We start from the raw sequence: 17490 nt of genomic DNA on the forward strand, positions 1-17490 counted from the left end.
TAACCCTTTGCACTCAAAAGGCCAGCAGCACTGGCCACACCAAGGTTGCAGACATCTCACGTTAGTTTTGCCGTAGTTTGTCCTCACAACTCGTATGGCCAGTACAGATGGCCACGCTACCTTCATTGACAACTCGGTGACCATATTTGTTGTTTCCCTCCTCAGATCGGAATTATTTTTCAATATCCTCCACACGTTATTTGCATAGTAATTTTAAATGTTAAAAAAAAATAATGAAAACTAATTTAAAATTGATTTTTAATGAATCCTTTCTAATACAAAGATAAACATACATTTGGGATATTTAACTCTTATACGTATATTGTTAAAAAGATATGTAAATAAAATATTATAAGCATTTACAGTTATGTTATACTCAGACATGAACTATTTTACATTTTCTCAGTCTTTACGTTTTTTTTACGGAATAAAACTTTTAAAAATACACACCTATGTGTAGTCAAGAATAGTTAGCACACGTCTTCTAATAACTTTTCTAAAGTTTAATATCCCTTCTATCACTTCAGTGTATTGGCCCACTACTTTCATTCGTCTTATTTGCACAGTCAATGTTTAGAAAAGAATTATAGGCTAATTTAAAATTTAATACTTTACCTAAATATTACTCTAAAAAACAGCTGTTTTACAGGTTTCAGCACTCACCATTCATTATAAAACAAAGAGAATATTAGAAAATAACTGCTATGTTTAGTGGCCAGCGGTACCGACCTTACGAGCTATGGACGTATATCTTGGCCAGTAAAGCTGGACATACGAGCTGAAATAACATTACAGCAAAAATTAATCCGCGCCTCTGACAAAATGGTGGCGGCCAATAGAGCTAGCCATATGAGCTCCAAGGACAAATTATAAATACTGCCTTCGAGTGCATAGGGTTAATCTTTAAATCTCGTAAATCTTATTGTCAAACACAATAGAATGTAAGTATGTTGTTGCTGCTCTCTTAGGACAAAAAACTGAGAAATTGCACTTAGTCCTGAAAGGGTCTTTGCACTGCTTCCAGAGTGACAAGATATTCTGGATGGTTAACATTATGGATAGAGGCCACACCTTCTTTCAAAATCTATGAGGAAGAATTTATGGCATTAATCTCAGTCATGTCTCCTTTGAAGAAGGGGAGGCCAGCTCTGTACCAGCCTCTCCAGTCAAGGCAGGCAGAGGGTGGCACACCTTTATTATATCTGGGCTAGCAACCTTTTGACTCTTAGGGAACTCCAACAGTCATCACCTGCAATAGACTAGACCTATTGAACTACCCTTGAAAGTGAACCCTCCTAGGTATCCTGTTCAACTTAAAATTCATCTTTATGTCAAATAACACTACGCTTTGTGGTTAAGAGCTGAGGGCGCCCTATTACATGGAGAACAATGCATTCAGTATTGTCTGCTGAACCTTGTGTTCTTTCTCGACAAGAGGCGGCCCCTACCCCCAACCTTATCCATCCAGAATATCCTGTCACTCTGGAAGCAGCGCAAAGGTCCTTTTAGGACTACGTGCAACTTTAAGATTCTTGTTCTAAGAGAACAAAAAATAAATAAAAAGTTGAACAGATTGTGTATGTATTTCTTGAAATTGCTATTCTTATCAACACAACACAAATACACTTCTAGAGAAATGTAGTTGTGTTAAGTAGTGAACTAATGAGTACACACAACTTAACAGAATTAATTTTAAAACTACTGATAAATACAATTGCGTCCTACCTTGTCATCCAGTCTGTAGGATCTGGACGAAACAGTCCAAAACATCGCAGTTGTAGAAAGTCTACAAGGTTTTGACACTTGCCACGATGAAAAGGACTTTTAGTACCTCCCGAGCTCCCATGGAAGTGACGGTAACGCCCGGCATTCATCCTCTCATTGGTCGTCATGCCCAAAATTGAAATCTGAAATCGTTCACATACTTTAGCTGTATGCTAAGTATTTAAAATTAAATACAGCTTATCAAAAACACAAATCTATATCTAGAATCATTCATTAAGTTCTGTTTAGTCTTAGGTCCATTATGGATGATATTGAATTTGATAACCGAGATCTTAGTCTCATACAAAGATTGTAAGCTATCATGGGCAAAACACATTAGCCCTCCCTCTTATATTGTTTGGTGAAAATTATTTTTTATGTGGAATTGCACACACTATACAACTTTAAACATTATTTAACATTGGTATAGATCCGATATTTCATTTATATTATAAATAAGTATAGTTACACTAATACATAGGTTATTCGTACAGTGATTTCGTGTCCATCAACATGTCTAAGAAGGAAAAGTTTGTGTAAGTAATAACAAATTTGATTCTCAAAATCAAAATGACCCATGGCTATGCAAACATAACTTCAATAAAGCGGAAATTATGACTTCAGATAAACCTTATGTACCATACTAATTAAAATTCTAAATAACATTATACGCTATGCAATAACGCTATGAGATACATGGTTTATTCTCAGTTTCTGGTTGGGAAGCCACCCAGAACATAAAAGTAATATTATTTTAGATAGCGAAAAGGAACTTTTCTATTTCCTTAGTTCTGAATGAAGTTAGTTTTACATACCTGGTAAAGCTGACAGCCAAACAATGTAGCCACCCAGATAGAATGCAGGAAAGCATTAGCAGCCACCCAGGCCACCCATGAGTCACACTGGGCATATTGCCACATACCAGAGTCTATCAGCCCAGCTGAAATTACACAGTTCAAGTGAAAATCAGGGAACCAAAGCTGTCAAGGTAAAATGTATCCCATTTCCTGCTACTAATATTAATAGAAAGAAACAATATGATTCATTTAACAATGTATGTATTACAGACATGTATATACATATATACATGTATGTACGTACAGTACAAGTCCATTAATTCAGCAACCTATAGTTTGGCACGCTTAGTAATATGGTACACCTTTTGCAAAAAGTAACATTTTCCTGAACAAAGCAATAAATCTATTATTTAATACACAAGAATAGTTTTTCCGTTTGTGGTGGACACAACTATAAGAAAAATATTATTTAAAAAAGTACAATAATTTATTAGTAAGGTTATCTGTTTATGTTTTTTGCAGTTGCGTAATGCTAATCAGATGTCATTTCTAGAAAAATGCAGCAACAGTACTGCAAGAATGTAAATGTAGAAAATACGAACTGCAAGCAAAATATTATTTACGATAGCACGTTAAGTCTACAATTAGGTTATCATTCTATGGTTTTTCAAACACGATGTACGGCAAAACACATTGTAACAATCAGTAATAAGTGTACTGCCGATCAGCCAATAAACAATGACGTGGCAGATTTTCACATATTCGATTGTCTAAGATTTGGTGAATTCGGGATTCAGCTTCGACACATTTCTAGTCCCTTCCATTGTAGATGTGTGATGGTTATTGCATAAAAAAGTAGTTAAGTAGCTGTATAACATAGTGCAAAGTTTAAATTTTATCTGCTATGGTTTAACCCTTTGCACACCATTAATAAATTCATTAACTTTCCTATAACACCAAGACAAGTAAAAACAATTTTGTCTCTTTAAGTTCAAAGCTAATTTTCATTATAACTAAATTATAAAAGCAAAAAAAGTATAAAACAGGGCATTTTACTTTAAATTAGCTTATATTTATTGATAAAAAAAGAACTATTTACAAAACTGTTTATTTCAAATAAATTTTAATTTCATTGTAAAATGTAATTAAACTTAAAAGTTTAATTATATTTAACTATAAAACAAGATAAATATTTCTAACTAATTCTAAGAAAGAGCTTTGTCTGGTACACGGATGGCTCACTTATTAAGGGCAGAACCGGATATGGAGTGTTCAGTCAATCCCCTAGAACTGCCCTTCGCGGCAGTTTTGGGACGGAACTGCTCCATATTCAAGTCGAAATCTATGTTATCCTGGCCTGTGCCAACCTAGGCCTCTCCAGAGGGTACCAAGGAAAGAACATCTACATAATGTCAGACAGTCAGGCAGCTCTTAAAGCTCTTGACTCCAACTGCATTTCATCTATCTTGTGTGGGAGTGCTTCGACACTCTGCAAGCTTGGATCACGCAACTTTGTACGTCTTGGTTGGGTACCGGGCCATACAGGCATAGATGGCAACGAACGCGACGACGAGCTTGCCAAAAGCGGAGCAAGCATGCCATACACTGGTCCAAAACCGAGTTGTGGTATAAGCAAGTCAGCTGCTTACCAAAGTATAAACAAATGGTCCAGGAAGACACACCGCTTGCGGTGGCAGAGTCACCAAGGACGAGCACTCGGCAAAAGACTGCTTACTGACTCTAGCTCCGGCTTCACCAGATGGCTGATGGGGCTGGGCAGGGATCAGGTTAAGCAAGTGATTGCCTTGATCACTGGACACGGCTACTTCAGGAAGCACCTAAACACTTTAGGTTTACGAAATGAGGACTCGGAGTGCAGGCTCTGCAATAAGTCTGAAGAGACTGCAAAACACATAATACTGGACTCGGAGCAAGGAGAAGGGCTCTTTTCGGTGATAAACAAACCCAGGCGACGAACCAGATGCTAGTATCGGGGAAAAGCTTCTTAGCCTAATTAAGGGCACAAAGATAGGCTTACTCCTCTAACATCAAAGGGGCACACAATAAGCTCAGGTTGACGTGTGAGGATCTGTGAATCCACCCCAATATCCCAACACAAAAAATCTAACTAATCACAACACTACCACACAATGAAGAATAATAACGAGATACTTAGTAGATGCGCATTTGTAATAATCGAGAAAGCAGTAACACATGCAATGGTTATGTTTGGTTATGGCTCTGTAGGAGACATAGAACTGACGAGCTGGTGGTCAGAGTTAGACAAAGAGCACTCCCCTCCCCTGTCGCAGAGTGAAGGTTGTATATACATACTTCCTTAGTAACCGCGATAAGCACAGAGAGTGCATTGGGCATTTTGAAGGCCTTTTGTAAACTAAAAAAAACTGTCCAAGAGACATAATCTATCATTCTAATACATCCGTCTACAGCATGGAAGGGTTAAAAATAAAAAATATTAAGGTGTTTCCAGACATTTAACACATCTTGTAGAACAACTTTATGATATAAAGCAGTTGGAACACTATGACAGGGAATTGTTCCCTATGTTACTGTGTCATGTACCTGTCCAGAAGTGCGGCCTGGGCTGAGACGTGTCAAAGCAGACGGCGGTGACCCAGAACTGAGTGCAGCCGTACAGCAGGAACACACACATGGTCAGCAGCATGAGCAGGTAACCCATGAAGTAGCGGTGGTTGCGGGCCCCGATACAGTTGCCCACCCACGGACAGTGGTGGTCAAACTTGGCTACGCACCGGTTACACAGAGAACAATGCTTGGAGCGGATGGGCTTGCGCACCAGGCAGGAACTGCAGAACCACTGAGGCTCGAACCCTCCTCTCTCTGCTAGCTCGATTATTGTCTACAACAGACCAATCAGTGTTCACTCAACGTTTCTAATTGCAAATTAGCTGGAGCAAATTCACGTGCTAGACTTGGCACTCTCTAAACCATCAAATTCCATATTCAGTTATCTTAATTATAATTCCGCAAAATCCAACAAGTTCTGGTGCATATTTCAAACATCAACTATATGAAATTTATTTTTATTTATGAGCAGGAATCCATTGCTGCAAGTTACATTTATATAACTTAAGCGGTTTTCATGTAATGATAGCGTAATGTTGACTGACAGCTGTACCATCTTTACCAGTATAGATGAACGTCTATGCTGTCAGTCATCAGGTGGAGGGTTAACCTTTGACCAGTTGACACAGTAGCTGGACTGAATGTGTCTTACATACTAACTGGTAAGCAATAAGAGATAAGAGATGACATGGCAAAACCAGTTATCGGTATTCCCAGGACTTCCTAATGGGCTTCAATCAGACAATACACCACCTAATAAATGCCATGTTAATCATGGTTGTTGATATTTGTTGATTCTTGTAATAACTTGTTTTATGATTTTGTATCCTAAATTCTCTAAATAACTAATGAGTGAATCTTTTTATCTGCCTTACAATAACTTTAAATGTAATTTAAACTGTGGGGGTTTTATAAAACATTCAAACTTTAATTGGCCACCAAATTTGATAAAGTAACATTAGAGACCTCTTAGTTTTCGCCATTCTTCTTTTTATAATACCTTTAAAATTGCAAGGGGTTCCTATTTAAAAATTTTGACTTACCCCCAAAATACCCCATTTTGGGGAGGAGTCAAAAATGTTTATACATAAAAAATCTCCTCCGTTGGTCATACAAACAACAACCCTTCAAAGTAAATCACTCCATCTCTCTATCCATAAAAAAACTTAATAGAGGAGGTGGGGGGGAATTTTAAGACACCGGTATCTATTACTCTTGTTTTTTTAACTTTGTGTAAGAATAAAATAAAATTAGCGAACATTTGCCATTAAAAACACAAACCATTATCAATATAAACTGTATGCAAGTGACTCAACAGCAAAATTGATTTAAGTCACAAAGAAACCTAACCACTAGTCGTCCAGTGGCTTATAAATATATATTCCTTTTAAACTTTGTACCATTTTAACTGCACAGATCATATAAAAAGTAAAGCATCGTGTTGAACAATGGTAATGGTAATGTTAATTATTTTACCCTGAACTTTTGGTCCTGTGTAGTAGCTATTATGCCAGGATCCCCTCTCCAAGACTTCACAAAGAAGTGCCAGAGTAACAGAGAACTGGTCAGGAATAGTAGTGACTCTAGGAAGTCCACGGCAGGAGCCACCCATAACAACCATGTTACGTAGAACCAAAACTGGAAAACAAATATATTGTTCACTAAATATATCAATTACTTCTTCAGATTTTTAATTCAAGATATATTATTAGAAAACTTATGAACAGCTGAGTCAAAGGAAAATTTTCTTTAATTTTCAAACAATAATGGATGAAATAAAATATCTATCATCCTCCTCTTATCCTACTGAAGTGGTGAAAACAGAACCAAGTTTTCAAAGGTGAAATTAGGCCATTTATTCGAGGTAGAATTGTTTAAAAGTTTCCACAATTATTATATATATATATATATATATTCAAGAAAAAATCTTGTTGAGGGGGAAATTTCTGTTTTGAAGTTGGCAGTGCTTCTGGTGAAAATCCTCCAAACAATCTCAAAAGTGGGTTTTCACAAGATTAATAAACACAGCCTCGTTTATTATCTCAGTTTTGGTCTCTATCCCAATGACTACTCTTTTGTTTCAAGGTTGAAAACTAAACATTAGGTTTTTTGCCATCACAATTTTTTTCCATGACCTGTTTGTTATCTTCATCAGTTGTTTCAATTATGTTAAATCTTAAAAACTAAAAATCAATTACTACACAGTACCTGAAATGAGTTACAATAACAATAAAAAATCAATAAGGTGTTAATCATATTGTGTTCATTAAAAACCATTGAAACTAAACAAAAATACAAACTATGGTGGAAACGGTTGATTCATTGAGAATGTTGAATTTAGCTCCAGTTCACCTTCCTCATAGCGGAGCGGATGGAATCTGACGCTGTCACAGATTTGATCCCTGGAATTTGGAGTCACGTATGTCTGTGGAGATTCAAAAAAATTGGTGACGAAGAAGCTCGAATCCAACTCTTCGCATTGTTTTGACATCATAGACTACAAATATAGTAATCTAGGTGAAGAGGTATTCTCATTGTCTTATCAGGTGCACAGTTGTAAAAAGTCTGTGGAAGTGTCAAATTTCAGGCACTGCCTTAAAGAGGAAGGTAAACATTCACACAATAAAAAAAAAACTGAGTCTATAGAACATTTAAAAAATGTATTTATTTATAATTTTAACAAGCTAATCTGCCACATCTTAGTTTATCCAATCCAGTTTAATCAATAATTGATAGTAGTACCAGTTCGAAACTCTCAAAATTCAATTAAGATCCTAATAGTTTGATGAATGCGGTTGTGTTTCTTTAAATTTTGATTATCATATAAATATTGGAATTCTTAGCATCGCTTTTTTAATAGAAAGAAAATAATTGAAAGTGTACTTCAAACTACAGTGGCTAATAAACATCACCCAAAGCTTTAGGTTATACTTTTACTACTAAAAAGATGGAAATTTAGTAAAGGATGAAGTTAGATTTTTGCTGCAATTTGCTTTCTGATGAGATTACTTTTCCAAACTCCATTGAGATCAATGCAAACCTATAAAAATATTTCATTAAAAACTAATTTTATTTCATGTTGTTACAGTAAGTAAAAAATTGGTTTTAGATGTTGATTCACCATAGTTTGATTACAAAGGATCTGGTACAGATAGATTTTGTATGTTCATAACATTATTAAACGTAATATCTAACTGGTGTGCTGCGATTTTACCTTAGTTGCTAAATAAACAGCCATTGGAAGAACATTCATGAGCCTATCATCAAAGACGTATCTGCCCGCAAAGTAGATTCCAATGTAGCCGATGACCAGTATGGCTATCTTTATTGGATAGGGCAGATCTGTCTGTAATGTGATTCCCACCGCATAGAACGCAAGGAAAGGTGTTCCCACCATGCACCAATAACGTATTCTCTGGAAAACACAGAACACACAAATATTTATCTGGATACTACTTAAACACAAATTTTAAACATGCTGTAAATTACATTGGGTATTTAAAGGTTATGAAGTTATGGTAAAAGTGTACAATAATTATATACGTGGTTAACAAAAATCCAACATTTTCCCAAAATAATATTTTAATAATTTGAATAATATAAATAACATATACTTTGCAAAATTACAATCTAGTTTAAAAAATTTATTGAGTTATCAGATACAACAAGTATGGTCATATTAGAGCAGCCAAATCGAACTTACCAATAGATTAGCCTAGCACTGAGGCCATAACGTGACATTATGTCCATTACGACATTTAAAAGTTCTTTTGAAATTGTTTCAGTTATTCCAATGATATCACGTAAAAATATAAATTCTGTATTGTGGTAGTATTAGACGCAATGTATACATTTATTTACTTTCAAGAATTTGACATGCTTTTACTTCATGTGGTATATTACCGGCCAAATACCAACTCAGAGCAGGTGTCATAATGTACAATGTAGACTTGTAAATGGGTTTAAAGTATTCTCTTTCTTAATACAGAAATATTTTTGGCTATTTTTATTGTTGCTGTTCTCTTAGGACAAGAGGCTTAGAAATTGCAGGCAATCCTATGAAGACCTTTGCGATGCTCCCAGAGGGATATTCTGGGTGAGTAAGCTTGGGGGTAGGGACCACCTCCTGTCGAGATCCATGAGGAAGAATTTAGGACACTAATCTCAAGTTACATCCCCTCGGAAGAAGGAGAAGCCAACTGAACCAGCCTAACCAGTCAAAGCAGGCAGGGGTGCCATACCCTTATGTCTAGGCTTCTTCTTCTATGGGGCGGCCTACTGCCATGCACTTAAGCCTCAAGGGCTTTTTGCGCACCCCGGAAGCACACCATGAGGCCTGTCAGTCTATGATTTCAGCAGTTCCACAAACCGCCGAAAACAACCTATCAGGTCCTCCTGGGGAAATTCTCTACCCTTGTCCAAACTACCAAAGATGGCATACCGCTCCCTTGCTATTGTAGGACAATCAAAGAACAAGTGTTCGGCAGTTTCATCCTGCTCATCACACATTCTACAGAGCAGATCCTCCTGAAGGATGCAGACTCTGTGAAGATGCTTCCTCAGGTGACCATGTTCCGTGATCAGACCTATAACCCGAGAAGACATTGATCTATTTAGTGAGAGAAGGTCCGACGCCACTCTGGAGGAAGGTGACTGTAGTACCATTCTGCTCAATCTCATGCCCGGATGCAACCTCCACCTTCTCTCATGTTCAGCGCGAACCCATTTCAAGACAGCCCCAAAGGATTCACACCTTGGAACACCGCAGAACGGTTGAGGGCCCATCATAATTGACGCTAAGCCCCGGTTGGCCAGGGCATCAGCTCTTTCATTCCCAGGGATCCCCCCATGACCAGGAACCCATATGTCTAGGCTACCAAGAACCTTTGACTCTTAAGGAACGAACCCTACCAACTCCAACAGTCATCTTTCACAGTAAATTAGACCTATAAAATTACCCTTACATCCCAGAATCTCGACATTTGCGGTTAGTGATGTGCCACTCCATAAGGTTGTCCAGATTTAAGTGATACATCTGTATTCTGAATATTTATAAACTTAACTTCCTTACAATAAAAAGATAGTCAAAGGAGGAATAAATCATTCAGAATTTCTTTACTCCTATAAAGTATGCATTATAAAAATGCAACTTTTAGTATTTCAGGAATTAATCAAATAATAAACTGTAATTTGGTTTTGAAGCTATACAACATTTTGTACAAAGTACTAAGACTGCAGGATACCGATACTAAATGAGCAATTCAAGTTGCTTAAGGCCTAACCTCTGAGCCACTACTGGGGTTCTACTATTTTTGGCTGTATCCAGACTGGAAAAATCTCATACATAGTAACATGAGAATGTGTTGGTAATAATACTACTGTATAATACGTATCTAATGTTAATATAATTACCTTATCACTAGTAAATCGCCTACAGATGTTCTGATGCTTGTTTACACCAGAATGTTCAACAACCTTCTCCAGAACCTTTTTACCGACCCACGATGATGCTTTGGGAGAATTAAGTAACGAAAATGGAGTTTCTCCCTGAAAAGTGAAAAAGCGATTTTTTAAATATTGCTCACAGCTAAACTGACACAACGCTAGGAACTGGTGTCACATGTCACAGACAAACCTGAGCGTTGGCAATATCGAGACTGGCGCCGTGCAAGACTAGAGTGGAGACTGCTGTGTGGTTCTTGGAAAGAATGGCCCAGTGTAAAGCAGTGTTCTGTTGGTACTTGTCCTGTATCGTTGTTGAGGCACCAAACGTTAGAAGTAACCTTGTAGGGTCTAAACTGAAATCAAATAACCAAAAGACATAATTAATTTAGGTTAATCATTATTACAGTCTTAACCCTTTTAGTGCTATAGCGTTCCTGTTGACCCTTTTAGTGCTATAGCGTTCCCATTAACCCTTTAAATGTGACTTGGCAATTCAGGCTAAAAGTTCGGAAAAAGCTGTTACCAATTCTTTGTATTTTGTTTAATACGCCGTAGTTGTGTAAATTTACTGGCCACTAGAAACCATTTCCTGCTCACATTTTGAAAATACCCAGGGAAACCATACTCAGGTTGGACGAAACCAAACCCAAGTTGGACTATCAACAGTGTAAATGAAAGCATACCCAGGTTGGAGTATCAACAGTGTAAGTGAAACCACAAGCAGGTTGGACTATCAACAGTGTAAGTTAAACCATACCCAGGTTGGACTATCAACAGTGTAAGTGAAACCATACCCAGGTTGGACTATTAACAGTGTAAGTGAAACCATACGCAGGTTGGACTATTAACAGTGTAAGTGAAACCATAACCAGGTTGGACTATTAACAGTGTAAGTGAAACCATATCCAGGTTGGACTATTAACAGTGTAAGTGAAACCATAACCAGGTTGGACTATCAGCAGTCTGTGTAAAAACTTAACATTGGTTGAAGCTGTGCTTAGGAAGTGGAAATTACCTTGTACAAACCCAGTTTTCTTTTAGATGTTTAACAAAAACAAGAGGGTTTTTCAACTTTCACGCCTTACTGATCTATCACTACATACAACACAATCACTTGATGACTTTTTTTCATTTTACATCATAAAATGAAGCTTAGTTCACCTTGTGTTTGTACATATAAGCAAACAATTTAAACAGGATACCTAATTTTGATATTTTCCATTACAAATAAAACACAAACAAGGACATGTGGCGTAAAGTAATTGTTCGTGCCATTTATTGGGATATTCGTCAACTACATAAGCACTAACTAATTCATTTTCAAAAACTGTTATTTTGTTATAATGTTTACAAAAGTAGCCACAAAAGTTGTATTCTAGTTTAAGCAATTTAAATGTCAATACAGACACATTAATGAAAGATCTAAAAACATTATTAAAATCTGCAATAACTGACTTAATCTACAACTATCGAGAGAATATTACCTATGGACCTTGTGAGCACTCCACATGATGGGTGTCATGCCGTTGCGGTCCTGCATGTTGGGGTTGACACCCTTGGCGACGAGGTATGCCACGATAGCCGTATGTCCGAACTGTGCAGCTAGGTGTATACATGAGCAACCCTCTCCGTCCCGTAGTGAGGGGTCAGCTCCGTATTGCATCAGCAACGTCACACTACCAACATGGCCTTGCCTGCGGTCACAATGATTCTACTTTAGCCTCACTGTAATGTACGATTTACTTTGGTAAAACCTAACAGAGGTGATTTTCCAGAAAGCTATGATCTAACAAAATAAACAGTACCACATAATTGGCGCAAATTTTCTCCTATTCCTAATGCAATACCATGAATTCTTAGGTACTTAAACCGTTTCTATTACACACAACCATTTTTACATTGTCTTCTCTATCAACCTAAACTCAACACAATTTTAGGAAAATACTTTGCCAAGAACTCTGTATTAAACTAGATAATATTTAAGAGTAAAACTTCACCACTTAAGATATTAAACCGTGTTTGGAAGAACTTGAAGTTATGCAAGGAGATTTCGAGTCATTACACAAAATATATAAAAGAACAGAAAGAGTTTTGAAACACAGCATTCCCAATTAGTACAAAAGTTCACATATCCGTTGAAAATATCAAGATTTATTCTGAACAAATTAAGAATACAAACTCCACATTTAACCTCAGATTATCACATCGTAAGTCCAGAGCTGCCATGGCTATCTATAACAACCCTTTTCAAATTGTCTGGTTAACTTTTAAGAGAATGTCTTTTTACAACTTATTTCATATTTTCATCAACAGTGTTGTCATCTCAGTGAAGTGCAAAAACGTCAATATTTTAAGGGAAGCATTAATAAAAGACCAAGTTACAGAGATAATAGAAAACTTAAAGATTACCACAATAGGCATGATGTTGCATTAGGATACAACAACACAATAGTATCTTCTTCACAGTGACAACACTTAAACAACCCTTCAAATTGGCATCAGCTTAAAAATATAAACCAATTAGTCTGAAATACTTGGTTACCAGCACTATCACACAAGTGTTCTGTATGGCTAAAGGTTAACACTGGAACACTAAACACAACGTGTTCTGTACGGCTAAAGGTTAACACTGAACACTAAACACAATTGTCATCCATTTGATCACATCTATGCTGGTCCATAGCACACAAGTAACTGACAACCAATCTAAATTAATAGTAATTTGATGCCAAATTGAAAAATCTACTAGTCCAGTGAATCTTACACAATTTATTACATTACATGTTTCATTTTGAAAAGCAAAACTTTTAAGGTGAGATGAATGTTTGCAAAGGAATCGCACTTTGGAAAGAAATCACCCATCTCAATCACACTATTTAAGTAATTTTGCTTAGTTTAACCTGTATTTATGACTGTACCTGGTAGCCCAGTGAAGAGGTGTGGCCAGCAACTCCCCACCGACAGCGTCTACTACAGCACCCTTGGACACATAATACCGTATGATATCCAGCCGATTGTTGATGGCAGCCCAATGCAGAAGAGTCACGGTTTCACTGTCTGGCTGGTTCACATCGTATCCAGCCTCTACGAGTTGACGGCATCGTTCCAGCGAACCGTACTGTCAACCCAAGGTAAAAGTAGTCTTAAGTATTGACATGCAATATTTGGTTTTCTTCACAATTACAATTAATGGCTTTGATAGTTTGTTTTCATAACAAAATCATAATCAAACTGTTTATTGTCAGAAAACATAAGTGTATAACTTCATCAAGTATAAAAGCAATTTAATACACACACACACACTCACACACACACACACACACACACATGCATGCACGCACGCACGCGCGCGCACACACACACACACACACACACACACATAAATGAATATTTGTCAGTATGTCCTTTTATAGAATCGTTAACTATTTGAACAGTTATTATGAAAATTTTTATGTATATGTATTTTTTCACGGACGTTTATATTCTATGCCCATTGATGTAACTCGCCATCAGGCGGTGCTGCAAAAGATAAAAGTTTAAAAGCGCCTGCACATTATAAACTGCAATTACGAGAAAGTTACGTATATTAAATAGCTAAACAATATTCAAAGGCGCTAAGTTATGATGTATATTTGTCTTTAAAATAAATTTCTGGTTGAACCTAAAGCTTGAGTGTTGGACCACTTTATAATGAAATACATGTATGTGTGCAATGGCTATAAAAATACACTTTTACAGATTTTCTTGATTGTGGCAACAAGACAAACTCTACATCAGCATTGGAAATATAATGCACTTGAACCAAAAGTGCTCATATACGGGCAAAGCTTATGAAAAGTGTTTGAAGCCATGGGAAATAGCTAGTTAACCTATGTATCTTTAATTGCATCAGAAAATTCATCAGTGGTTTAAATACATTTTTTTATTAAAAAAAAAAAAAACTCTTAATCATGACCTTATAGCTACTCCTTGACAAATTTCTAAGAGTTCTGGTAATGCTATACCAATTTTTACTTACTCCTTGATATCTAAAACTAGTTTGGGTACTGAAATAACTACACTTACTTGTTAACAAGTTATTTCTATTTCTAGTGAAATAGTTATGGATGCCACTTATATTAATAACCCTATTTAAACCATCTCTAATGTGTAAAAAAACATTCAAAACATACATGGATGGCAGTGTTCAAATACCTAACTTTAAAAAAGAGGGTCTACCTACAATGGTCATTATTGGGCACATTTGCTATTATTCTAACAGCCCTTTTCTGCAATATGAACAGTTTTTGTGCAAATTGTATACTATCCCACAAAGTAGTAAGTCCGTAGATTAAATAACTATGAATATAAGCATAATACATTCACAATAAATTATCAACTGAGATAATACCATATAAAGGTCTAATTAAAAAATATATTTGAGATGCCACGTGTTGTATATCATAATGCTGAATGCCACTTGAAGTCTGACTGGATAAAAATTACAATAAACTCTAAACATAAGTTATCATTATGCCCATACGATAAACTGAGGTGCAAATTATGTACATTACTGTCATTAACATACAATGTGTTAAGTGCAAATGTCTTAAAGCTAATTAAGTTCTACATTCCAAGGCTATTTTCACCATATCATCTGCAAATAGGTTGTATTTACATTATTGTCATTAATTAATCTTCATATAATTCTAAATCTAATTAAATTAGATGAGAGATTGTTAATGTAAATAGTAAACAGGTCCTAAAATTGAGTCCTGAGGGATACTAAAGTTGGCTTGAAAAGATTATGAAAATGAGCCATTCAAATACATACATTGGTATCTGTTGGACAAGTAAGAATGAACAAAATTCCCACATGATTGCTAAAACAAAATAAAAGTTTATTTCACTGTATGTTGTGCTTGACTGTGCCATTGGCCTTAGAAAAGTCATAAGACTTGTGACGATTTTGGGATGGATTTTTTTGGAAGCAACGTGTCACCGCGCAGGACTAGGCATGTACCCCCTGCACGATGAAGACCGTGGAGCGACCATAATCCTAATTACACAATATTCTCCTGCCAGCTTTGATAAGAATTTTAAGTTGTAATTTAAGGACCAAACACTAAAAGTAAATCGTAAAACAATTCAATAACCGCCAAGATAATCCACACTTACCGACACCAATTTACACATACCGACACGCCGACCTCCCATCACGAACAAACCCGTCCCAACATACTAACAATTTATAATTTTCAATGACCCCCCCATAATTTTCCGGCACCTAACCCCCCGCCACTGATTATTAAATCATCCATAGTGTGACACAAAATTCTTAAAATAAATAATAAAACTAAGACTTGGACAGGTAATATCTCCGCCACCGCCACTCGCCGATCAGACGTCCTCACTGGTCCCTGACTCAATCTAGACTCCTCCTTATCAGACCACCGGTCCTCCATCCGCACGCGGCTATCAGAAAGACCGGTTCTAATCGTTGATTCGGCGGTCTGATAAATGTGGTGGGCAGTCACCACAATCTCCCCCCCTAAAGGAAAAAAAATGGAGAGGAAGTGGGAAGGAAGAAACATACATTTAATAAAAATTTCAATTTGGAATATCCAACAATTTTGGGTGCTCTCCACCAATCGAAGAGCGGGTGACGACAGGAGGACCAATTACATATTGATAATAATGATGGAACAAAATCCAACTGTTGGTCTACTCTTGTACTAGTCCACCCTTCAAGTAATGACCGAAATTAGGCGATCGCACCTACCGTTAATATTTTGTATATATTCTAAAACAACGGGAAAATGTCACACACCCACCCCCCCGAACAGGAAAGGAGTTCGATACAATCAGAAAGTTGTTATGTGATGTGTAGTGTATGTGAGGGATTAGGATTGAATTCTGGTCATCCTGAAAATAAAATTGCATGTGGATTCCGTGCGGAGAGAGTGGTTTACGCGCCTGGTTTTTGGCGACCTCTTAGGTTGTCTTTGTTCTGCTTGCAGTCGATGTGCGTATACAGTCCTGTGGGTTTTAGCGATACTCTAGTGAAGATAGTGTCTTCTTCCAGAGAGAGAGTTTTTTGAGGTAATGTGTTTTGGTGCTTACACTGTGGGTACGTCTCTTCTTTTGATGTTGCCGTTCTTGATCCGATGACTTCATTTGCAATTGTAGTGACAACACTGTTTCTTCACATGGTATGTATAGCTTTCAGTTATCCAATGGCCATTGTCAGGTGGAGAATTTGGTAAGGATTAATTTATGTGGAAAGTGCTCGGAATACACATGCGCGTATATACAAATATTCACATTAATATTACAAATATTCACATATTCTTAAATTAGGAATTAATTGGAATATGATAGGATTTTGACGTGTCGTTGTGTGGCGAAGTATTGTAGTATTTTTTAGTAAATGAGGTAGTATATTTTAAATTAGTGTGTGACATTGCCCATGGTCCCCGCAAAGCTAAGGTGCGTAATATACGGCGAAAAAATTTTGGGGATGGTCGTCCGGCTGGATCATAACTTGCTTATGCGATATCCAAAAATAGCTCCGTTATATATATAAAAAAAAATAGATCCACTTTACGATTAAAGGTCGGATACACGAATATATAAATAAGCACACAAATATTAAAGGTATCCCTAACAAGGAAAACATACATTAAGTATAATAGTGAAATGACAAGGAAAGGTATTTTTTAAATATTCCCATTTACAATCAACACCTAACTCATATATTCGCTTGCACAAAATTCACGTAGAATGTAGACGGTGTATATATATCTAGCAATAAATAACATTTAATTATTTAGAAAAACATAGATATTGCAACTTAATGTTCGTTTTGATCACATTACATGTGCAAAATTCACACACA

General features: G+C 36.6%; 1 protein-coding gene across 1 annotated transcript in view; it reads right to left on the minus strand.

The window, feature by feature from the left end:
* Nucleotides 1-17490, minus strand: part of LOC124361918 (palmitoyltransferase Hip14) — a 40832-nt gene that overhangs the window by 2147 nt on the left and 21195 nt on the right. Inside the window, exons 3-11 of the mRNA XM_046815982.1 lie at nt 13532-13731; nt 12098-12307; nt 10804-10966; nt 10581-10715; nt 8383-8583; nt 6645-6806; nt 5145-5442; nt 2580-2704; nt 1726-1907 (exon numbers count right to left, since the gene is read on the minus strand). Coding sequence (XP_046671938.1) covers nt 1726-1907; nt 2580-2704; nt 5145-5442; nt 6645-6806; nt 8383-8583; nt 10581-10715; nt 10804-10966; nt 12098-12307; nt 13532-13731 — 1676 coding nt within the window. The remainder of the gene's footprint in view (nt 1-1725; nt 1908-2579; nt 2705-5144; nt 5443-6644; nt 6807-8382; nt 8584-10580; nt 10716-10803; nt 10967-12097; nt 12308-13531; nt 13732-17490) is intronic.

This window comes from Homalodisca vitripennis, chromosome 5 (assembly GCF_021130785.1).
Source record: "Homalodisca vitripennis isolate AUS2020 chromosome 5, UT_GWSS_2.1, whole genome shotgun sequence".
Taxonomy (NCBI): domain Eukaryota; kingdom Metazoa; phylum Arthropoda; class Insecta; order Hemiptera; family Cicadellidae; genus Homalodisca; species Homalodisca vitripennis.